The sequence below is a fragment of the Pelophylax lessonae genome (genome assembly GCF_965119305.1).
Source record: "Pelophylax lessonae genome assembly, chromosome: 6".
NCBI classification, from domain to species: domain Eukaryota; kingdom Metazoa; phylum Chordata; class Amphibia; order Anura; family Ranidae; genus Pelophylax; species Pelophylax lessonae.
Window position 1 is genome coordinate 185,802,419 of NC_138773.1, and position 26,002 is coordinate 185,828,420.

General features: G+C 41.3%; 1 protein-coding gene across 1 annotated transcript in view; it reads left to right on the top strand.

The window, feature by feature from the left end:
• Positions 1 to 26,002, top strand: part of TRPM2 (transient receptor potential cation channel subfamily M member 2) — a 349,568-nt gene that overhangs the window by 260,221 nt on the left and 63,345 nt on the right. Inside the window, exons 21-22 of the mRNA XM_082260372.1 lie at positions 12,191 to 12,362; positions 19,639 to 19,822. Coding sequence (XP_082116498.1) covers positions 12,191 to 12,362; positions 19,639 to 19,822 — 356 coding nt within the window. The remainder of the gene's footprint in view (positions 1 to 12,190; positions 12,363 to 19,638; positions 19,823 to 26,002) is intronic.

Genomic DNA, 26,002 nt, shown 5'->3' on the forward strand with positions numbered 1-26,002 from the left:
ATGGCGGTGGCAGCATCATGCTGTGGGGATGTTTTTCAGTGGCAGGAACTGGGAGAGTAGTCAGGATTGAGAGAAAGATGAATGCAGCAATGTACAGAGACACCCTTGACAAGAACCTGCTTCAGAGGGCTCTGGACCTCAGACTGGGGCGAAGGTTCATCTTCTAACAGGGCAATGGCCCTAAGCACACAGCCAAGATAACAAAGGAGTAGCTACAGGACAACTCTGTGAATGTCTTTGAGGGGCCCAGTCAGAGCCCAGACTTTAACCTGATTGCATATCTCTGGAGAGATCTGAAAATGGCTGTGCACTGGTGTTCCCCATCCAACCTGATGGTGCTTTAGAGGTCCTGCAAAGAAGAATGGTAGAAACTGCCCAAAAATAGGTGTGCCATGCTTGTAGCATCATACTCAAAAAGACTTAAGGCTGTAATTGGTGCCGAAGGTGCCTAAAACAAAGTATTGGCAAAGGCTGTGAATACTTATGTACATGTTTGTTTTTTTTTTATAAATTTGCAAAGATTTCTTCTTTCACGTTGTCATTATGGGGTATTGTTTGTAGAATTTTGATGAAAATAATAAATGTATTATATTTTGGAATAAAGCTGTAACACAACAAAATGTGGAAAAAGCGAAGCGCTGTGAATACTTTCCAGATTCACTGTATATTGGTGTCCCTAATAGTATAGTATAGTGTTCCCAAAATGCAGCGTTAGCAGGATCAGCCCGACACCTGCCAGAACCTGCGTTTAGCTTCCCGCCCAGCCCCCAAGAAGTGCAGTATCAGCAGATTACTGTCACTTCCGATACACAGCAAACAGAACCACAGCATTAGCATAGTCAGGCCTGATCTCTGCTAGTGCTAGCAGTTAAATGTTTTGGTAGCGGTTCAAACAGTCCTCCACAACCAGGTGCTTTTTTACTTGTCAGTCACACTAGGTACCTATAAATTTATTGGCCAAAATGTCCAAACAGAGGTACACTAGTAAAGAGGCCTACACAATGCTGAGCATGACAGATGAAAGCAATGGGGAAGTCTCATTGTCAGAATCAAGCTCAGTATTCGAACCTGTAGGGAGTAGTGGTGCCCTTATGACGGAGTAATGGTCCTTGCTAAGGTCAGGCGTACCCAACCCCGTTCTTCTGTTGCTGTAATGCAACAATCGCATGGTTCTCGTATGTAGCAGAGTGTCGGTACTAGTGTCGCTCAACCTTCTGGTGAACTGGCAAGCACCAGCGGCCTAGTACATCCTGGTCATACACAAACCAGCACTGCAGTAACACTTGGTGACGTGGCGAGTCCTATAAGTACAGTTCAAACTGGTGCAGTGGCTAGCACAAGTAGTGTTCCGAAGCCACCAAGAATTCAAAGATAGGCCCGTAAAGTCCATGGTGTTCTTCCTGATGCACTTGCAAATCCTGATTGGGAGCCCACCACTTCTGCAGCCCCCGTACTTCTCCCATTCACTGACCAACTTGGAATTCAGGTAGAAACAGTGGATTTTACTACCCATGGTTTTTATGAGTTGCTTTTCACAGAAGATCTGTACATATCTATTGTGGACAAAAGCAATTTACCGTATATGCCGATCAATTTATCGCTGCAAATCCAAATTTGACCCTTGCCAGAGAATTTGCATGGAAACGTATCACTGTTTCTGAATTAAATACATTTCTTGGCCTATCCCTCATTATGGGAATTACTAAAAAGAGTGGGTTGCAGTCAAATTGGTTCACTGACCCGATTTATCATATGCCCGTGTTCTCTGCTGGCCAGGACTAGATACGAGCAAATCTTGCGGTTCATGCATTTCAATGACAATGAACTCTGTCGTCCTTGGGTCAATCCTGGATATAACCGGCTCTACAAAATTTGGCTCCTCGTAAATCACTTCAACCAAAAATTTGCAGCCTTGTATATGCCCCAACAAGCTATCTGCGTTGATGAGTCCCCGATTAAATTTTCTAGCCGCCTTGTTTTCAAACAGATTCTCCCCAGCAAGCTTGCCAGATATGGGGTCAAGATGTATAAACTCTGTGACAGGGCAACAGGCTGTACATGGAGTTTCTGGATTTACGAGGGAAAAGATAGCAATGTGGAGCCCCCCGACTGCCTAGACTACATAGGGAGCAGCAGCAAGATTGTTTGGGATGTGTCCTCCTTATTCAGATAGCGGTACCATTTATAAGTGGACAATTATTACAAAAGCGTGCCACTTTTTAGTGACCTTTTTGATTCTGGAATTGGCGCATGTGGCACCATGTGACCTAATCACTGGGGATTCCCCCAATGGCTCGTTGATTCCCGACTTAGACGGGGGGAGAGAGCCTGCTTGAACTGTAATAAATTGGTTGCAGTGAAGTGGAGGGACACACAGAATATTTTTGTTCTGTCTTCTATTCACCCAGATACGACTGTCCAAATTACAACAGTGACTGGTTTTGTTAAAAAGCCCCTCTGTGTCCACGAATGCAACCTTAACATGGGAGGGGTGGACTTCAGTGACCAGATAATTGCGCTATACTTTATTGCCCATAAGGCCAGATGCTGATACAAAAAAAGTGTCTGTATACTTCTTCCAATTGAATCTGCTAAACGCTTATGTGCTATACAAAGCGTCAGGAAGACGTCGATCCCTCCTAAAATTCCAGGAAGAGATCATCACAGCCCTTCTGTATCCAGAAGGTGCTGTAGCCCAACTTCATAATCCAGATGCAGTGAACCGGCTGCATGAGTGGCATCAGATGTCCTCCCTGGTACCTCTACACAAAGAACACCCCAAAGAAGATGTTGTGTCTGTCGAAAACACGGATATAGGTGTGACACCAGCTTTTTTTTGTCCCTTCTGTCCTGGCCAACCTGGTCTCTGGGACTGTTTCTGTCACTACCACACACTAGTAGAGTATTAGAGTACAGCACAGCACAGTCTAGGGCAAACTTTCACACAGGGTCTTGAAAGATGTTAGATGGCTATCACATTTTTAAGAGACCCTAGCCTGGAACGTTTAAAGTTTTTTTTACAGTTACAAAAAAGTTACAAAACAAAATTTAAAAAATTTAAAATAATTAAAAAAGCTAAAAATAGTTGTCGTTTTATTGAATTAAGTTTTTGTTCTTACTGTTTTACTGTACTTTATAATATACTGCTATACTGTAATGTTTTATTGTTACTGTTTTTTATTGTTAACAATAGTTTGCTTTGCAAACACCGCCATTCCACTGTTTTACTGCACTGTATACTATTGTATTGTAATTTTGTATTGGTTCTGTGTTTTATTGTTAACCTTGGTTTGCTTTGCAGGTACACCCATCAGCTGCAGCATTGATTTGTTTATCCTGACAGCAATAGCGTTTGCTCTCAGCATACACGTAAATCAATGATTGCAGCACTGTAGGAGGTGAATATACCACTGCAAAAAAAAGACCATATATGGCAAAGCATGTTGGATAGGGTGGACACAGAGGGCAGGTCTCCCCTATGCTTCGCTATATATATATATATATATATATATATATTTTTTTTTTTTTTAATAATTTTTATTGGAATTTTGAAAAGATAACAAAGAAATGCAGACGCAGCCGCCAAACATATAGGTTGCTAAGCAAGATACAGTAACAAATAAGGATCAAGTATAGAGTAACATTGCAAATCATCATATGCATCTTAGTAATGGATAGAAAGGAAAAGGTGAATAAGAGAAAAAAGAAGAGTGAGCAGAGAGAGTGAGATACAAGGAGGGGGGAAAAAGGGAGGAGAAAAAATAAGGGAGGGGAAGGGGAGGATAAGGTAGTAGAGGAGAGATAGTAGGCAAGAAGGCTCATATAGACACGATATGGATAAATATCAGCAATAAACGTCAAATTCACATGAACTGCCGTAAAACTGTGACATCAGGTTAACCCTTGTACCATTCAGACCATGGTTTTCACACCAAATCAAATTTATGTAGGTTTTTAGATTGCATCACTATGGATTTTTCCCATATGTAGTGTTGATTAGTGGAAATAAGGACTTCTGAGAGATTGGGAGAGGTGTTTTGTTTCCATCGTCTTGTGATGCCAAGTTTTGCTGAGATAAGAATGTTGGTTACTATGCCACGATAGTTTATGGGGAATTTGTCTATACCAATGTTAAGGAGGGCCAATGCCAGATCTGGTGGGGCCATATATTTTTTAACACTTTTCTTGGCAGAGATTTTTTCATCCACATTGATTGATGCGAATGGAGGAATCTGTTATGTCCTTTTTTTTTTTTCGTTCATTTTTTTCGAACATTGCATGTATGCCCATCATTAGGAGTGGGTGGATGCTGGGAGGTCTTTCTGGGACAGATTTCTTCATCCACATTAATCGATGTGAATGGAGGAATCTGTTCATTTTTTCCGTTCAGCCCACAGGCTGCAGGAAAAAAAAAAAAAAGAACCTTACAATATATGCCCAACAAGGACCAACAACATACTGGTACATCGTTGTATTTTGAGTGCCAGGATGATTCCTGGAGGTTTAGGCATCATCTTGGTATCGTATCTCAGTTTTAATGTAAAAACAGTCCTAGTGGCTAATTAGCGGCTAGACTGCTTGTACAAGCAGTGGGAGGGGACCCCCCCCCACTCCCGCCGCCTTCCACGGGTTTCTCAGGCTCTCCTGTCCCACCGGGTAACCCGGTGCTGCAGCTGGTGGTTCCGTCAGCTGACCATAGAGCTGATTGGAGACCAGAATGGCTCCAATCATCTCTATGGCCTAAGATACTGGAAGCTATGAGCATTTCATTGCCTAAAAATAGTGTATACACAAATAATCTTTGATATAAATATAAAGTGACAGTGCAAAGTGCAAAATATCGCAAAAACGTGACAGTGAAAAAAGACTCTATAAAAGTCTCTAAATTATATACCAGTAACAGTCTTTATATGCAAATGCAAATGTAATGTCACCAACAAAAAACAAAACAAAAATAATCCGGTGACTTGAGTGCTCTGCAATCAAAAAGGGTGACTTCCTTTTATTCACAACTAATGCATATGATGAAAGCAATCCTTGTGTGCAAAAATGCAAATGCAGTGCAAACAAACAAATAGTAGTCCAGTGACTTTTAAAGTGATCAGTGCTGTGAAAAAAGTGCTTCTTAGGCGAGGTAGGGAGAGGGAAAGAAAATCCACCACCAGATGTTCTACACACTTACCAGACAACCCCTTGGGGTCTAGCTTTGGTAAGTGGTATACTGTATACAGGGTTCCAATAGGATGGAATGCCGCCCCAGCTCTGTCCACCTAGAGGGACTGGTAGATTCTTCCTCCAATGCCTTTCGCTCAAACACCACACAGACCGATCATAAAAAAGAGAGAAGGTACTTCATGGTATAGTACGTATGTTCAGTTTTAATAAAGAAGAAAGGAGCCACTTACATCAGGTTTTCAGGAACAGCTAAACAGCATCGCCCGCTGGTTTGCGTTCCGGCTGCGTTCCAAGGAACCGGAAGTGACGTTAGCGTAATGCGCGGACCCGACCGGTTTCGTCAGCCTACGTGTGATGTCATCAGGGATCACGCACTACGCTCAGTGTCATCTCCATATATACCTCAGATCGGGAAAGATGGGTCAATGAATGCCAGCATCAGCAATCAGACTGTCACCAATGGATAGCAAGCAAATGACACTGGAATTCATTGGCCCGTCTATCCCGATCTGAGGTATATATATGGAGATGACACTGAGCGTAGTGCGTGATCCCTGATGACGTCACACGTAGGCTGACAAAACCGGTCGGGTCCGCGCATTACGCTAACGTCACTTCCGGTTCCTTGGACACAGCCGGAACACAAACCGGCGGGCGATGCTGTTTAGCTGTTCCTTTGAAAACCTGATGTAAGTGGCTCCTTTCTTCTTTATTAAAACTGAACATACGTACTATACCATGAAGTACCTTCTCTTTTTTATGATCGGTCTGTGTGGTGTTCGAGCGAAAGGCATTGGAGGAAGAATCTACCAGTCCCAGGTGGACAGAGCTGGGGCGGCATTCCATTCTATTGGAACCCTGTATACAGTATACCACTTACCAAAGCTAGACCCCAAGGGGTCATCTGGTGGTGGATTTTCTTTCCCTCTCCCTAACTCGCCTAAGAAGCACTTTTTTCACAGCACTGAGCACTTTAAAAGTCACTGGACTACTATTTGTTTGTTTGCACTGCAAAGGGAAGGTGTAAAAAAAAAAAAAAAGCAAAATAAATAATAATAATAAAAAAAATGAAAGCACCCCTGTCCCCCTATGTTTGCACGCAAAGGCCTAACGCAAGCATGGGTCTCGTGTCATATGTAAACAGCAATCTTACCATGCATGTGAGGTATCGCCGCAAACGTCAGATCGAGGGCAGTAATTCTTGCAGTAGACTTCCCCTGTAAATCTAAAGTGGTTACCTGTTTAGGCTTTTAAAAGGCTTCTACAAATGTGCGTAGTTTGTCTCCGCTGCACGGGTATGCGCAATGTTAAAGCATATCATGTTTGGAAAAAATTGTGTGTGAATGTATTTTGGGGTGTTATTCCACATATACCCATGGCATTTGTGAGCATAATATCATTTACGTGACAACTTTTTATTTAAAAAAAAAAAATGTATTTTCCAAAAACTTTTGGCAAAATATAAAATATTCCATGGACTCAACATGCCTCACAGCAAATAGCTTAGGGTGTATACTTTCTGAAAAGGGGTCATTTAGGATTGGGGGGGGTTGCTTTCTTGGCATTTCATGGCCTCCGAAACTGTGATAGGTATTGAGGAGTAAAATCAACAATTTACTACCGTAGAAAGGCTGAAGGCGGTTATTGGTTTTCGAGGTCCTGTATGTCACTAGACTGCCAAAAAGTCTCACACATGGTGTATTCCCATACTCAGGAGAAGCAGCAGAATGTATTTTGGGGTGTAATTCCACATATACCCATGGAATACATGAGCAATATATCATTTTAATGACAATCTTGTGTAAAATACATTTTTTTTGTCATTTTTTAAACACCTGTGACAAAAAAGTTAAATATTCAATGGGCTCAACATGCCTCTGAGGAAATTCCTGGGGTGTTTACTTTCCAAAAAGGGATAACTTGGGGGGGTTGTACTGCCCTGCCATTTTAGCACTTCAAGAAATGAGATCGGCAGTCAGAAAGTAAATGCTGCGTAATTTTCAGTATATACATCATAGTTTGTAGACGCTATAACTTTTGCGCAAACCTTTAAATATACGCTTATTAAGATTTTTTTTTTTTTTTTTAATCAAAGAAATGTAGCTAAATACATTTTGGCCTAAATGAATTAGAAACATTTAGTTTATTTGATATTTTTTATAAGAAAAAGTAGAAAATGGAATTTTTTTCTTAAAAGTTTTGTATTTTTCGTTTATATCGCAAAAAATAAAAATGGAAAAGGTGATCAAATGCCACCAAATACCACCAAAATATTTGTGGGGAAAAAAGGGCATACATTTTGCTTGGGTACAGCATTGCATGACTGCGCAGTTACCAGTTAAAGTCACGAAGTGCCAAATTGCAAAAAATGACCTGGTCATTAAGGGGGTAAAACATTCCAGTCCTTAAGTGGTTAAATTACAATTAGTGTCTATGTACAAACTGTCAATGAGTTTGTTAGCTCTCTTGTGAATGCACCGAGCAGCCTGGATACTGAACCATGAGGAGCAAAAAAAGTACTGTGAAAAGACCTGTGTAACAAGGTAATGTAACTTTATAAAGATGGAAAAGTATATAAAAAGATATCCAAAGCCTTATATTTGTAAGTAAGTACAGTTAAACCCTTTTAAGAAGTGGAAAATTTGGGGATCTCTTGATACCAAGCCAGGGTCAGGTAGACAAAGAAAGATTGCTGCCACACCTGCCAGAGGAATTATTCTGGATACAATAAAAACCCACATGTAACCTCTTTGATTAGAGCCCTTTGGGTGATTTTTGTTACCATTATGATTCATAAAGGAGCCAAACAACTATGTGACAATAAATTGCTTCATATTATCACTATCCTTAAATAAAATTAAATTAAATTTTGCATGATCAGATCAGTCATATTTTCAATATTATTGCCAACATTTCACAATTTCTGCCAGGGTATGCAAATTTTTGAGCACAACTATATGTATACCATAGATTTTATAATAACCCTGATTTGGGTTATTTTCACGATGTAGCAGAATACACTTTGGCCTGAATTTATGAAGAAAGATTATTTATTTGCAAAACTTCAACAGAAATGAAGAATAACGTGTTTAACCACTTCAATACAGGGCACTTTTCCCCCTTACCACCCAGGCCAATTTTTAGCTGTTAGCGCTGTTGCATTTTGAATGACAATTTCGCGGTCATGCAACACTGTACCTAAACCAAATTTATGTCATTTTTTTCCCACAAATAGAGCTTTCTTTTGGTGGTATTTGATCACCGCAAGGTTTTTTCTTTTTTGCTAAACAAATAAAAAAAGACCAAAAAGTTTTTTAAAAAAAAAGTTTTTTTGTTTGTTACACAATTTTGTAAATAGATACGTTTTTTCCTGCACTGATGAGGCTGCACTGACAGGCACTGATGAGGAGGCACTGATGGGGTGGCACTTATATGCGACACTGATAGGCAGCACTGATATGCAGCACTAATGGGCACTGATATGTGGCACTGATAGGTAGCACAGATATGCAGCATTGGTGGGCACTGATAGGCAGCACTGCTGGGCACTGATAGGTGGCATTGATGGGCACTGATAGGCGGCACTGATGGGCACTGCTAGGTGGCACTGATAGGAGGCACTGATTGGCACTGATGGGGGCGCTAATGGGCACTGATAGGCGGCACTGGTGGGCAATAATGGGCACTGGTGGGCGGCACTGATAGATGGCAATGATGGGCACTGGTGGGCAGCACTGATGGGGAGGGCACTGGCGTGCAGCACTGATGGGGAGGACACTGGCGGGCTCCCTGAGCCCTGATTGCCATCCCTGGTGGCCATGGTGGGCAACCCTGGGGTCATGGGTGGGCATCCCTGGTGGTTCTAGTGGCACCCCCCCAAGGGTCTGCACTGGTAATCAATGCTCTGATTACCAGTGCATACCCCCCCCCCCCCGCTGTCAGGAGAGCCGCAGATCGGCTCTCCTCTACTCGTGCCTTTCAGGCACGAACTGAGGAAAGCTGATCAGTGGCACTTCCTTTTTACTATGTGACCAGCTGTGATTGGACAGAGCTGGTCACATGGTAAAGAGCCTATGTCAGCCTATGTCAGAGTGACACACCGCAGCACCGATCGCCGGGGGGGGGGCGCGCAGAGCGCATTATCCTGCCGCCGTCATATGACGTCCGGTCAGCATAATGTAACCACCTTCCAGCCGTCATTTGCCTATAGTGCGGGCAGGAAGTGGTTTTAAAAAAAAATGTGTTATTTCCTTTATTTAGCAAAACATAAAAAATCCAGTGGGGATTAAATACCACCAAAAGAAAGCTCTATTTGTGTTATAACAATGATGCAAATGTCATATGTGTACAGTGTTGCATGACCGCACAATTGTCATTCAAAGTACAACAGTGGCTACCTGATGACACGAGATTGAGACGCGAAATGCATTGTGGTCCTTACTAATACCCGGAAACACAGAGATCCAGCGACGTCATATCCTTCCTGCTTGAAGCGCACGCCGCAGCTACTACCACGCTACCAGGGCTGTAGAGGATTCTCTGGACAAACAGAGCACCAGAAACAGACCCTTTTACATACAAACAGCGGTTTCACCTAATGCCAGGAAAGGCACTACTTCTTGTAAGCAGCCATTTCTTATTTTTACATTTATTTAAAAAAATAAAAAACAGTATTATACTATATTTGGCTTCCCCACTATTTTTCCTATATACACCTATATACACCTGAGTGAGATCCAGAAAGAGGAGTGGAGGAGTTCGGTGTAGGACTGATCCATCCTATAAAGGGATCAAAAGCGATTTAGATCCTGGCGACCTAAAGCCATCTGGTATGAGGCAGAGATTGCTTATTTTATCAAGAGCACATTTGGAGCACAAAATCACATTGAAGAACTAATTTTTTTTCATTATTTTCTATTCTCACTTGTTGCACAATTAACGTTGTGGATACATCTTTTTATTGCATATGTTTTATAAATATTTTATGAATTTTTTACCATGACCAGTGTCACCCATTTATTATTTGTTTTCACAACAAGTCACCAATTATGCACACTGTTTGTGTCTAAATATTTTAAATTATTTTAATTTTACCAAAAAATGTTCATTTAATGGCATTATCATAATTGTATTTGAGTTACACACCGGTTGCACTTTAAATTGGATAAAGAACACTAACATAACTACCAGAACACATTTAAAACCATCCAGACTTCCAAACACATCTTTAGCCTTAATGAATGAATTCCCATTAACCCATTAATTCCCATTAACCCATACCATTGCCAGCACCCATTTTTTCATTGATATTAACCTGCTTAGCGGTATTCCCGAGCGTGGCTTGGGGTTAAATTTCAGAGCCAAAAGCGGTAACCCCGAGCCACACTCAGGGTACCGCCAGAAGCATCGCTGGATCCTGTAAGCAGGGTTACTTGTCACCGGGATCCAGCGATCCAGCGATGTGTCCCGGTGGTGTCTGGCGGCGGATCTTCCTCCCGATCATTTCCGTACCCCGGCTTCCGTCTCCTGCGACATGACGTTCGCAGGGGGGTGGAACCAGCGGCAAATTCAAATGTAAAAACACACCAAACACACTGATACAATTCAAATTAAAAAAAAAATCATATTAGTTTGCCCCCCCAGTGCTCTTTCCTGCAGTTTTACTATAAAAAAGTACAAGAGCTTCTTTGGAGCGTAATGCGTCCCGCAATTTTTTTTGTAGCGATGTTACCGCGATTCGGCAGGCGGAAATCGCGGCAACATCGCACAGCGTTTGGGGTGCTATTGCAAATCACGGGCAACGCACAGGCGTCCCGCGATTTGCAATGATTTCCGGATCGCGGGCGGAATCGCGGCGATTCTGCCCGCGATCAATACGCTGACATGTGAATGCAGCCTAAAGTGCAACAGTGCTGAAAGCTGAAAATTGGCCTGGTCAGGAAGGGGGTGAAAGTGCCTGGTATTGAAGTGGGTAAATACCCAATCATGTGTGGGAATTGTTTGTAAAAAAGCTGCATATTTTCTAGCATATGATTGGTTAACTAAAGTGAACACAGCTTTACCTTATTTACCAACATTCTTTTTGCAAACTGAACATACACTTAGCTAAGTGAGGAAAATTAAAGTGAACAGATATAATGCAGTCTTTGGTCCTTTAGGAAAACAACCCCAGTGACCTAACTGTATATGCCATGTTTTATTCATTCTGCTGTGGATTCCTATTTGTTTTAATGTTCTACTAAAATATGCAGTAAATGCAATATGTTTTACAAATATGGTGATAGGTTCAGTCTTAAATAGACCCCCAGATAAAACGCACACTGATCTTGTAATAAATAAGGACAGGACTGTGCATATAGCTGTTTACATCTGTTTTTAATGTGATGTATTGCTTAAAAAAGGTTCAGCAATTACTGTTTTGGCAGCTCCAATTGTTGACAAAATTACACAATAAAAGGCACATTTACACTGGAAGTAAATTATTTTGATATTTCTGCACATGGTTTTAGAGCCAAGTAAAATGGCAGGTAAATGGTTTATTGTTTTCCATAATGTTTTATTGGTATATACAATGATAAAATAAATTGCTAAACACGTATTTTAAACCTCCTTACAGGCAGGTCTTTTCTTGACTGGTGTTCTACCTTAATTTTTATGTAGTAATGCTCTAAAAGTGACTATAGTGGCTATGCAATCTGATTGCACAATCTCCTTTAGATCTACCATAAGCATTATAGTGCAAGGCCCAGACTGACGTGATACTAGTTATTTAGATTGTTTAGGTGTGTCCTCCTATTACATTGTACATCTAAAGGAGATTGTACAGTGATTGAATAATTAAATTGTATAATGTGTGGCCAGCCTACGTTATATCATATACAGTAAGTATAGTGTCAGTTTATCTGTGGTCCAGTGATTGGAAGTATCTGTGTTGTATATGAATTACTGTACATTCACACCCTCTTGTATGTAAACATACATAACGCAATCTATGTGTTTCTTTTCCCAAGCACAGATGAAAGATGTCTTCTTTTTCCTTTTCCTCTTGGCTGTTTGGGTGATATCCTTTGGAGTTGCAAAACAAGCAATATTGATTCACAATGAGATGAGGGTTGACTGGATATTCCGTGGAGTTGTTTACCATTCCTACATGACATTATTTGGCCAGATTCCTTCTTATATAGATGGTATGAATTCAAGTAATTATAACAATATGTCTCATGATTGTATATAACACACAAAAAGACTGCATAGCTAGTTCACTGGCGTTAGTTGTCACTCTTGCAATTATACTTCCTAGTCACCAACACCCCTCAAGTTCATTGGTTGAACAAAGGAGGAGTAGCAACTCACTTACTAGGTCATCACTGTTCTCTGTCTACTTGTAAATCTGCTTATAGTGTTAGGCCCGGTTAACACTGCCACGACTTCAAAGACAGACAGGAGAAAAGTAGAATAATGAGAGAATCACTGTTCTATTTCCATACAACATTGTACTTAAAAGCAGCAACTCTTCTGTGAGATACACACAGTAACAATTACTTGTGCTTAGTCCCATTAAATAAAATGTGAAAATAAACGTAAAATAAACTAAAGTAAATAAAATGAAAAGTCTAAGTTGTGATTAAACAAAGTCCTTCAAATGGTATGCACACCATCCGTCACCAATAAAGTACGTAATCCTTAGTAAACACCACCACCTTAACCACTTGCCGACCGCCCACAGTAATATTACTGCAGCAGTGTGGCTCCCCTGGGTCCAGCCACGTAAATCTACGTCACTGGAGACACATCGGTAGTTGGGCTGGGGGAGGAGAGGTGACGATTGCCGCCTTCCTCCCCTGATTGTCAGGGAAACTGTGAGAAGACCCGCCTGCTTATGTAAACAAAGCAGGCGGATCTTCTCAGTGATGGGCATGAAGAGATCAGCAGATTCAGCATAGCTGAAATTGCGATCTCTCTGCCTGTCACAGAACCCCCCCCCCCCCCCACACGTCAGTAAGCATTAGACATACATTTAACCCCTTGATCACCCACAATGTTAACCCCTTCCATGCCGGTGTCATTATTACAGTAACAATGCATATTTTCAGCACTGATTATTGTAGTAATGTCACTGGTACCCCCAAAAGTGTAAAAAATGTCAGTTTGGGGTCCGATCTGTCCGCCCCAATGTCGCAGTCCCGCTAAAAAATCACAGATCACCGCCATTACTATAAAAAAAAACAATAAAAATGACATAAATCTTTCCCGTAGTTAATAAACGCAATAACTTTTGCGCAAACCAATAAAAATATGCTTTTAGCGATTTTTTTCACCAAAAATATGTAGCAGAAAACGAATTGGCCTAAAATGTTAAAAAAAATGTGATTTTTAAAATTCTTTTTTTTGAGAATGTCATATAGCAGAATGTGAAAAATATTGTTTTTTGTTTTCAAAACTGACGCTGTTATTTTGTTTATAGCGCAAAAAATAAAAACCACACAGGTGATCAAATACCACCAAAAAAAGCTCTATTTGTGGGAAAAAAGGGATGTAAATTTTGTTTTGGTACAGCATCGCACGACCGCGGAATTGTCCGCTAAAGTAACACAGTGCCAAACCGCAAAATAGGGTCTGGTCAGAAAGGGGGCAAATCCTTCCGGTCTTAAAGTGGTTAAAGAGTGCTTGCTTGTCAGCTTGCAAGGACCTCCTATTAGAGAAAGTCAGTATTGTTTGCGGCTCAAAACCCAGCCAGGGCCTCTATCCTTCCAGGGGAGCTTTATGTTAAAATAAAGAAATCTACCCTCAAGAAGACTCGATCACAGAAGTTCCATAAACTAGATATAAACTCGCCATAACATAAAATCCTTGAATTATTTATTTATAGTAAAAAAGGTTGCACTTACATCAAATCACTTTAAAATTCGCACTAATGGTATACAAGTCGGCTGCCTCTTTGTAGCAGCCTGTCCTTCCGGGATATAAGAAGTGCAGTGATGTCAGCATGTCGCTCCCCCCCTGGGTCACCACGCTTTGTATATCCCAGGAAGGATGGGCTGCTACAGAGAGCCAGCCGGCTTGTATACCATTATTGTGAATTTTAAAGGGGCTCTATATTACGTAGTTACATAATAGTTGAGGTTGAATAAAGACAATAGTCCATCCAGTTCAACTTGTGTAGGTGTGTGTGGTCGTATTTCTCATTCCCCTTAATGTTCTCATACCTCATTTCTTATACCCCTTAATGTTCTGATCCTTGAGATGTACGTCCAAGATTCTTTTGAAAGTAGCCATACTTCCCGCAGAAACTACCTCTTGTGGTAGAGAATTCCACAATATTGTAACCCTAGCAGTAAAGAACCCCCTGCATTGCCTCAGGTTAAAACGCTTCTCCTCTAATCGCATTGTATGTCCTCACATCCTCATGCAATCCTTGCGACTGAATAGTTTTTTTCTATGCTGAGATCACCATTGAGGTATTTGTAAATTGCTATCATGTCCCCTCTAAGGCGTCTCTTCTCCAGGGAGAATAAATCAAGCGATTGTAAACGCTCTTCATAATTAAGGTCCTCCAATCCCCTAATTAGTTTAGTTGCCCTTCTCTGGACTCTCTCCAGCTCCAACACATCCCTCCTGAGGACTGGCGACCAGAACTGGACAGAATACTCCAGATGCGGTCGGACCAATGTTTTATAAAGTGGTAGGTATATAGTTTTATCTCTGGAATACATCCCCTTCTTTATGTATGCTAATATTCTGCCTGCTTTGGCAGCTGCAGCTTGATATTGCATGCTATTGCCTAGTCTATCCTCTACTAAGACTCCCAGATCTTTCTCCATTTTTGATTCCCCCAAAGGTTCCCCACCTAAAGTGTATTGTGCTTTTATGTTTTTAGTCCCCAAGTGTAAAACCTTACACTTCTCCACATTAAAACTCATTTGCCATGTCGTTGCCCACTCTGTTATTTTGTTCAGGTCATTCTGTAAGATATCTGCCTCATGTTGTGAAGTTATTGACCTGCCCAATTTTGTGTCATCTGCAAAAACTGATATCAAGCTAAAGATCCCGTCCTTAATGCTGTTTATAAATAAATTGAACAAGGTTGGTCCCAGGAATGAGCCTTGGGGGACCCCACTTACCACCCCAGACCAGTCTCAGTATGCGCTATTTATTACCACCCTTTGGACACGCCCTTTTAACCAGTTCCGTATCCAAGAGCAAACCTTGTGGTCAATGCCTGCAGACCTTATTTTATAAATTAAGCTCTTGTGGGGAACTGTATCAAAGGCCTGTAACGCTCCTGCGTTTTTATATGGTGTGGATTTTCAGCTGCAGAAATAGTTCCACGTCAGCAGTCATGTAAGAGATATGCCGAGATACCATTCCCAACCTCAATGACTCATCATGTGTGGAAGGTCTTATTTCAGCCAGTAAATACACACAATTAGCAAGCTGGTTCTTAGAGTGACTTTATGCATGTGGTAACACAATGATGAAGGTTGAGGGATAGGTTGAGTGGAGGTGGTAGGTGATAGACACTTGAAGGTGAGACAGTAGCAGATGGATGCAGGAAGGTTTAGCAATGTTGTATGATAGCAGATGATAGAATAGCAGGTGGACATACAAAAGAGATCAACCCAGTGCAGAAAAGTAGCAGTAGTCTCAAGAGCTAGCAATCTAGTTTATGCAGATGTGATAAACAGTCTCTACTATGCAGAGCTAGATAGTGTAAGCTTAGTATAAGTTTATAGAGAATTCCCCTGCGGGGTACTTAGCACTATTAGCGATACAGCCGAAGGGTGGTTCAGGAGAGGCGGATGATCCAGTAGCGGGATACAGGGATCAGCGCAGCGAGGTTCCGTCAGCGAAGTAAGCTTGCAAGCATGGAAGCTTCAAGCAAGGTTAGCATCCAGATAAGGGTGTTTGAACGAACACATGTGAGTGAGAACCGACGCCTTAAATAGCCATCTAGTCCGGCGCTGAGTGATGACAGCTCCAGTCTTAAAGGTGTATGCGCACCTTTCCAAAAGTAAATGGTAGGGCGCATACACTTGTGGAAAGTGTAATTTAGGGTACCAAAGGTACCGGAACATTACAAGGCCTTAGCAAAATCCAGGTACACCACATCCACTGGTCTCAACCTATCTAGCTCACACCTCCTCATAGAATGTTAACAGATTGGTTTGACAAGAACGCCCATTTGTAAACCCGTGCTGATTACTGCTGCTGATGTTGTTGTCTTTAGCAAACTCTTGGATATAGTCCCTTATCATCCCCTCCAGAAGTTTACATACTATTGACGTCAGGCTGAACGGCCTATTTATTTGTGTTAATTTTATCCAGCCTTTCCCTGATGTCAAGATGCATTTGTTTAATATGTTCCTAAAGCATTCACGTTTTTCCTCCATGGTCAGTGCTCCTAGGGTTTGGTCCCAGTTTACCTTCTCCATCATTGAGCACAATTTTGGAAAGTTTGCCCTTCTGAAGTTTAGGGGGTCTTATGTTCCCCTCTTGCCTTGTTATATTGTTATTTACTCTAAATGTGATCATCCTGGGATCGCTAGAGGCCAGATTGTCCTGGACTCCTACCTCCGAGATAAGGTCTAGGTCATTAGTGATTAATAGATCCAGCACTGCATTTTCTCTAGTAGGAGAATCCACCAACTGAGGCATGTGGTTGTCCTGTAAGGTTTCCATGAAGAGACAGGCCTTCTATGGGTGTGTAGTCCCCTCTTCCTAGTCAATGTCAGGATAATTGAAGTCCCCTAAAATGATGACTGATCCCAGCTTTGCCACTTTACCCCACAGTGATATAAATTCCAGCTCTACCTCCTCCCTTTGGTTGGGTGGCCTATAACAAACCCCCACAATTACTTTTCCCTTTACTTCTTCCCTATGGAGTTCTACCCACACTGATTCTAACTCGAACTCATCCCTTCCATAATATCACTCCTCTCTACCACCCTTACATTATTCTTGACATAGAGACATACACCTCCCCCTCTTTTTCCTACCCTGTCCTTCCGATACACAGAATACCCTTGGATATTGGCCAGCCAGTCATGTGAGGGGTTGAACCAAGTTTCTGTTATTCCCACAAGGTCTATGTCCACCTCATGTACTAACATTTCCAACTCATCCATTTTATTAGCTAGGCTCCTGGCATTTGCATATGACTCTCTTAGTTTTGTGGAATTTGATAGTGAATGGTGCTTGTTTTTCTTACTGTTTGGTCTGAGGTTTGCCCGCACAGTCCCCCAAGTGACGTTATGGATCTACTGTCACTGCTGACCCTAATAATACCTTCTGTCCTTTGCTCCCTCCTGACTGACTCTACTTCTGAGCCCCCCCCCATCTCCTAGTTTAAAAGCCCCTCCAACTTGGTTGCCATCTTTCTCCCCAAAAGAGCTGTACCGTCCCCATTAAGGTGCAGCCCATCCTTACTAAATAGCCGGTAGCCGACTGAGAAGTCAGCCCAGTTCTCCAGGAACCCAAACCCCTCCTTTCTACACCAGTTCCTCAGCCACCTGTTAAGTTTCCTTATCTCCTTCTGCCTCTGTTGTGTGCCTCAAGGTACAGGCAGTATTTCAGAGAAAACCACCTTGGAGGTCCTATTCCTCAATCTATTCCCTAAGTCCCTGAAATCGTTCTTTAGGATCTTCCACCTTCCTCTTACTTGGCCATTGGTGCCCACATGCACCATGACCGCAGGGTCCTCCCAGCCCCGCCCAATAATCTGTCTACCCGATCCACGATGTGCTGAACTCGAGCGCCCGGTAAACAACATACTGTTCGGCTACCACAATCGTTTTGACAGATTGCCCTCTCTGTCCTCTTGATAATTGAGTCCCCGACTACCACAACCTGTCTAACCTTTCCTGAGTCACTGCCCCCCTCCTTCCTGGAGCCGCCGCTTCCCTGGCAGCTGGAGGAGGGCGCCTGCTCTAGCACTGCCACCCCTGAGCTGAAATCCCCATCATCATGCAACTTGGCAAATTTGTTAGGGTGTACCAACTTAGGGCTGGCCTCCCTGGCGCTCTTCCCTCTACCCTTCCTAACGGTCACCCAACTGCCTACCTCTGATGCCTGCGTCTCCTCTACTCCTCCCTCCTCTATGCTGGCCCCTGCGAGCACCTGATTGGTAATGTCCAAGCTCCTTTCCATGTTGTTGATGCTACGCAGTGTTGCCACTTTGTTTTCTAGAGCCAGGATCTGGGCTTCCAGAGAAAAAAGTCGCTCACATCTTGCACAGCAGTATTCGCCCTCGATTGGTTCATCAAGGAACGCATACATGCAGCAAGAAGTGCACTGAGCGGCATCCCCAATCCTGTCGGACATTATTGCCCTCTACTTTATGGTGATAATTAGTAATGACCTGATATTCCTTACCTACACTACCTCTATCTCCCGTGGTACTAACCCTAAGGTACTCACCGGTCGCTAAGATACTTACCAGTCGCTAAGATACTCACCAGTCACTAAGGTACTCACCAGTCGCTAAGATACTCACCAGTCCTCCAAGGTGCTCACCACTGGCAAGGTACTCCCTGACAGACAGTTACTCCCAGTCGCACACTATTTAGTCGCAAGAAAGTCACACACTACTCAGTCGCAAGAAAGTCATAACTCAGTCGCAAGAAAGTCACATATGGGATTGATGTAGGAGAAAATTGCCTGTTTTTTACAAACTGTCCATAAATTTACTAAAAACTAAACAGCAAACTTTAACTATTTTATATTTTTTAGATGAATTTGTTACTGAATTTGTAAATAAATAAATTGTATTTTTAGACATGTCTTGAGTCCAGATCTCAGAAATGTTCTCATGTTATAGCAGAACTAAACCTAGTTCATGTAACTGTTTCCCAAAACCTTTACACTCGAGGCACTCGGATGGTGTGCATATCGTACGAAGGATTTTGTTTCATCACAACTTGGACTTTTCATTTTATTTACTTTATTTTATTTTTACTTTTATTTTCACATTTTCTTTATTGGGACTTAGCGCACCTCTATATGGGATTGAGAAAAGTGCCTGTTTTATACAAACTGTGCGGAAATATACTGAAAACTGATTAGCGAACTTTAACAATTTCATTTTTTTTTTTTCAGATTAATTTTTTACTGAATTTGTAAATGAACTAAATTGTGCTTTGACATGTCTTGAGTCCAGTTCTCAGACATTTTTTCATGATAAAGCAGAACTAAGCCATTGATGTAACTGTTTCCCAAAGGCTTTACACTCAGGGCATGCTGTGAATGATAACTGTCAAAAGGGCTGGTGTCGTAGCTGATCACATTTGCAGCACCATGGCAATTGCAGATCAAACAGCGGCTAAGATGGCAGATTCCTTGGCTTTAAAAAATAGGAAGGTTTAGTTCTGCTTAAATTCCAATATGTATTAATTCTGAATGAATAGCATAGTAAAAAAAAAAAAAAAAGTGCTAACTTATTGAACTATATTTTTGTTTTAATTGTAGGAGTGAATTTTAGTCTTGACCAATGCACTGTAAATGGGACAGATCCAAACAAACAGAAATGTCCTGAATCTAATAAGGAGAATCACCAGCCAGTATTTCCACAGTGGCTGACTGTTTTATTACTGTGCCTCTACTTATTGTTCACCAACATTCTTCTCCTAAACCTCCTCATTGCCATGTTTAAGTAAGTCACTTTTTACGCAAAATCTGATAACTCACATTTAAGCTGAGTATACACATATCAAAATTTGGCCGGTTCAGCAGGAACAGGACAAATTTAGGTACTTGTTTAGCCCTGTCTGTTCAACAGAAGCTGGTCATTAGACTGGCATCTGTCAAACGGTCCTTTTGGAAAACCAGATCAGCTGATACAGCCCTGATCAATGTATTCTGATGAGGGGATTCCCCACTGTCAGAATACAGGAGTGCAGCGGGTAAGATTTCTGCAGTCACATTGCTTGTGTGAATGCGGGGATCTTTGAGGCTTTTTTTGTTCAACCCACTGGTTAAACAACAAAAAAAAAAACTCTGCTTATATACCCTGCTTTAGTTGTAAGTGCAGAAAGGGTATTTATCACAAATACTTTTTATGATACATACAGTACATCTGATCATCTAATGTTTTGACATTTTATTTGTTAGGGAATTTTACTATTTCTGTCATCTCATGTCATCTCTTTTTTTTTCTTACCGAGGTGCCATAGTGAAGTACAACTGCCAAGGCAGAGTGAAGTGCTTCATCAGTCTTCTCAAATATTTGTGTTCAGCTTCAGATCCCCCAGGTCCATGTTACCCTTCACATTGTTTTTAGGCTTCCCTTTTAAATGCATAACTCCTGGCTTTAGCTCATCTAATATTTTTACTTTGTCATACAAACATTACCAACATACAGATAGCACATGCTTATTAGTTCACATTCGTCAAAGGGCAGGTTTAGGTTTAGATAAAAAGTTCCCAGTTGCCACTCCCTACCCCTCTAATATACTTAGCTAAAACATCCCCCACCCACATGCTCTCTTACATTTCTATGATAGTGGATGTATCCCGCTATTTGTACAACCTATATGCAAAAACCATTTTAGTGCTTCCTACGCATTAACTTCCCATAGACTTAAGTAGGGTCTTACTCCAATGATATGGGTACAGCTATTTAAGGGTAAGGGAAGTTATAGCACAGGCACAGCAGTGTGATGGAAAATGCAGATATTTTGAAAAGCAATTGGGTGGAGAAGTTTTAGCCTATGGTAGGTTAAGGAGTAGGGAGTGCAGACTGGGGGCTTTTTTTTTAGAAACTGGACTTGTCCTTTAAAATTAAAATTTGGTATTTACTTTGGGCAGATTTGATAATCAAGTTACAAAAAAATATTGCTAAAAATAAATGCATGGTAAACTCAAGAACTGAAAAGTGGTAGTACTTTTACCATAATACAACAAATTATTCATTATCACAACTCACAATTAAAGTACTACAGAACAACAGAAGTATTAGGAATTAACTGTGGATAGTCTTTGTGTATTTTTTAATTTGTATTCCTTAGCAAACAAAATGTAAGGTAGCAAATTATTAGTTGCTATGGTGACAAGTAATATTTTCTGACATTTTTATTATTAACTCTAACTCATGTGTAAATCTTGAAATCTGCTTTCTTTTTAACTTATCTGATCCATTCCCAAAACCCATTACAATGAATTTGTGTCTGCCAATCTGTTTATTCTGTATTCTCATTTTTTAAAAGACCTTTTTTAAAACTCAACACAGAAAAATGCCTCCTACCCACTTCAAATGCTAGACGATTTACCATACAGTTTGGTATCCTTATAATTGGAAAGCCAGCAAGCATTTGAGCTCATTGCCATGCTGTTACCATTATGTATCCCATTTTGTGCTTGGTGGGTGCTTCCAGAATGGAGACCCCCAAAGTGGAATGCCACAGTGCTAATGAACACCATACTTTTCTGTACTACTGTGGAGGTTGTAAGTAGCAAACAGAGCAGTTTGGTTCACTGGGCGTTCGCTGAACAATTTCAGACATCTGCAAACAACTTAGCACCCAAACGCTATCGAAGTTTATGGGAGCCAAATATTATTTCAATGCAGGTTTCAGACTGTTTGGAAAAAGTGCATGGGTAGCTGGGCACCACCATAGGGAATATGTACCATTTCAAAAAATAAAAATAAAAAAATGCTATTCAGCATGGAGCAGGTTTTTTTTAAAAAAAGGCCTAAAGGGCAACATTAAAGAGTAACTCCACTTTTGTTGAGAAAAAAACATTCCCCTCTGGGAGATATATGTACATTACAAGGATTTTAACAAACGTTGTTGCAGATTCCTAGCTTTTGTTATTCTGAAGAAATCCCTGTTTGTTCCTCTGTGCTCTGTGGGAAAGTGAGTCTAATTGGAGTAGTTTTATAATTATCATTCAGCTGTGGCAGGTGAAGGGCGCTAATGAAGAAATCTGCTGGGACTGCATCCCTTTAGATGTGTTCCTATTGGGAGTATCTCACCAAAAGGATATTTGTGTTCCAGGGGATGCCTGAAATCTGACATGTATCTTAGGCAGACTTCTGGGAAAATTGGTGAGCCAATTATACAAGCAGGAAATGATGTTTCTGGGGGGTGTTCAGTACACATTCTGTGTACAGAACAGCTTAAGGTAGCCATATTGCATTGCATTTCATAAAATTACAGTGACTGCAGATTGAAAAGGAAAGGGAATTTTTATTAATATTCAATTACAATAGGATTTGTGTCGCAATTGTATAAGCTATATTGTTTTTTCTTTAGTTGCTATTTTTTTCCCCACGAAAGTGGAGTTACCCTTTAAAAATATACAATTACTTTAAATACCATTCCCAGGGAATGCCTTAAACCTGCAAATGTACTGTCTGTGCAGCACCTATTCCCTGCGCTCTGAGTGGTGCAGTCCTCTATCCAACCTGACTGTAGATTTGTAGATGAGAACAGATGACATGGCAACTTGATAATACTTCAGCCTTGCAGCCCCTCGCTGGACCAGGGTGGTCCGGAAATGCTATAAACGACAACAAACACAAGGGCGCACAGGCCTAGTGCATTATCTCTTAGAAAGGTTTATTAAAATAATAGATTAAAAATACTCACAAACGAGTTTCTTGATAAAAAGCACATCAAATAGATATAGGAGGCTCTGAGGAAGAGGTGCCGCCTTGAAATGCGTAAACCTGCACAGCTTCAGGGGGACGATTCAATCCCGATCTTGTTGCTGAGGATTTTATATCTATTTGATGTGCTTTTTATCAAGTAACTCGTTTGTGAGTATTTTTAATCTATTATTTTAATAAACCTGTCTAAGAGATAATGCACTAGGCCGGTGCGCCCTTGTGTTTGTTGTCGTTTATAATGCCTTAAACCTGCATGTGAAGTGGACTACCTGCACAATGTATTAAAGCAAACGTGACAGATAGGCAGCAAGCACGCAACCCAACCCCCTCAACCATAGCATGCCAACAAGCAGTAGCAGCTGGAGATTGGGCACAGGTAAACAGGCCAAATCTGCCCATTTAGGTCACCTGTTCAGTAAACCTGAAACCGTTACTGTTTAGGCTGAATACTCCATTGTCCCAAACCCAAAGCTCATCCCTAATTGTAGGTTATTACACAAGCTCCCTGGGGGTTAGTAAAGGAGTCATTTGTGCTCATGCTGATGCTAATAATTTTAGCCTGGGCAACTTCTTATTAATGGCCCATTGTCAGAAATGCGTTAGGCTGGCTATACATGGAGGGAATTTTTAATTGATTCCCCCATCAACACAGACAGTGCTAACAAGGGAATCAGCACTGCTGGGTCATTGTCTTCTCCCAGAAGGGAGGGGGGGGCAGGCAGGGTAATCCGCCCCTGCCAGGAAAAGACAGTGATTATCACTAGCACCTAATGCAGCCGCTAGCAATAATTGCAAGAGGATTGGGCAGGCTGGTTTTACCCAAGTTGATCGATCAACTTGATACATTCAGCCTGCTCATTACTGGTTTGAATCTCAACTGATTCCTGCTGAACCGGCTAAGATTTGAACTGTATATGGCCGGTCCTAAACTAGTGAATATTCAGGCATTATCAAACATAACTGCCCTACTTTCAGTTATTCAACATTAAGTGATTTTTCCTTTGTTTCCTAAATAGTTCTGTCAATTATACATTTTTTTTCTTTTGTCGTGATATTCATTAAGCCACATAGGTCACTTTTGCTTTATTATTACATTTTGTTCAATTACCATAACATAGTCATTGTTCCCTTAGTTTACCCTATCTTGTGTATGACAGAAAAAACAAACCTACTCAAGGAAAGACTTGCCAAAACCATTTGTGCACCAGGATTCAAGATCTCCTAAACCATATCTCTTGGTTTATTAGGATATCTATACATTTTGCGGTGGGTTATGCCAAAAGAGATTGCTGCATTTTTTGCTCCTAGTGATTTTTCCCAGGCTTCCTTGCATATTCCCCATTCTTCGCTCTGTCCACCACTTTGCATTAGTCAGGCAATGTTGTTTCATAAGGTACAATTTTCATATTAGAGCATTGCATGATCATAGCACCTGCAATTAGCTGATCACAGTCACTGTCCCACTGTATCATATGTGACAGTGCAATTAGGGTTACTGTGCGCTTCACTTTAGTTGCATAATGCAAATAAAAAAATTCTGGATTTCAGGGATTTTAAACACACAGAGATGTTAGATGTATAAAAATACAAAATTGCTTTATTAGACATGTAAAAAACACTGGAACCACAGGCTCAAAGATTGTTGTAATAATTGAACAATAACCCAAAAAGGGCTAACTGACTATACATGCACATCTAAAACCCCTAAATGTGACAATAATCTGGAAAAGTTCTTGCTAACGACATTCAAAGGTATGATAATGATCACATATGGAATTGTTAAAAACACTTGTGGATTATACAGGTGTTCAATCAAGCCAAAAACAGGAAGGGTCCAGAAGGCAGGGCCAGACAGCAGAAATGTGTGTGGGCTGTGCCAAAATGTAACCTATTATCACCAAAAGAGAGAAAAAAAATACCAACAAACAACACAAAAAAAAATACCCCCCCCCCCCAAAAAAAAAAAATGCCAAAGATGAAAATAAGATAAAAAAAATAGACAAACCTTCCTAATCTTAACCATATACAGTACAAGACCCATCTGGCGGCACGGCCACACAACCGACCAGCAACAAGCCAGCAGTGTCAGCCATGATGCTGGATGGGCCACATTAACTACACTAGAAACAGGAGGGGAGGAAACCTCCCTCCCCTACAAACCAACAAGCCTGGCCCTGGCCCTGTTGAAAGGGCCATCAAAGCTGCAGCTCACAGTTGTTCAGAGCGGCGCCCCATTGGATCTCCCTCCCAGTGCGGAAGCACTTGGTGGCCATATTGAAGACTAATGTCTCCAAAGGGCAAAATGTGGTGAAATCAGGCCAGGGGGCACCAACCCTGCTCCACAAGAGGGACAGCAAGGGCGAAAAATCACCCCAAGTGCCCCCACAACCACAGAAGGGGGGGGCACAGAAGGAGTAATTCCAATCCAGTCCAACCAAAATAACCTACCCTGAGCCTGGTAAGTCAAGCACCCGAAATCCTTCAGATCAAAACAAAGAGAAAAATAAAAAGAAATGACTAAACAATTGAGATTATATTATAAAAACAGGTATGTGTACATCAAAAGGCATTCTTGCACTTATACCTCATTTTTTGTATCTGTTTCCCTTGCATTCTTTCATGTTTACTCAATAGCCCTGAAGAAGGGGGAGTCATTTCCCTCGAAAAGCATTTTCTTGATGTATTTATCTCTACCTACCTACCTACCTACCTTCAAATTAGCATTTTTTGGACACTGGGCATGCCTTCCTTGCTACTTTTCCAGGCACATATTTGAGAATAGGTCTAAACTTATATGCTTTGCTGAAAAAGACTCTAGGGGGGGGGGGGGGGCGTGGCTTGCGCACGTGCTGGATGGACGCCTGAGCTGAGAGCTCTCCGTACCCGGCCGACAAAACACCCAGCATACGAGAAGCACAGCAACTACCGACACTCCTTCACGTACCGCACACCCTACCGCACACCCGGGGAGATGTCTAGGTGGAAAAGGAAATACTTTCGCAAGGCACTGTATGACATATATCTTACTGATATGGTTACACGCTGCATGTTCTTGTCGGTTGTTACTGCATACTACATGTAATGCCTTGATTACAGATTGACACTGCTAGATCTCTACTGTTCTTTTATATTGTATTTATAACTACTATGGATGCTACATACTTGTCACTTGTCTGTTACTTGTTATGCAATTTCTCAAAAATTCAATAAAAACAGTTTTGA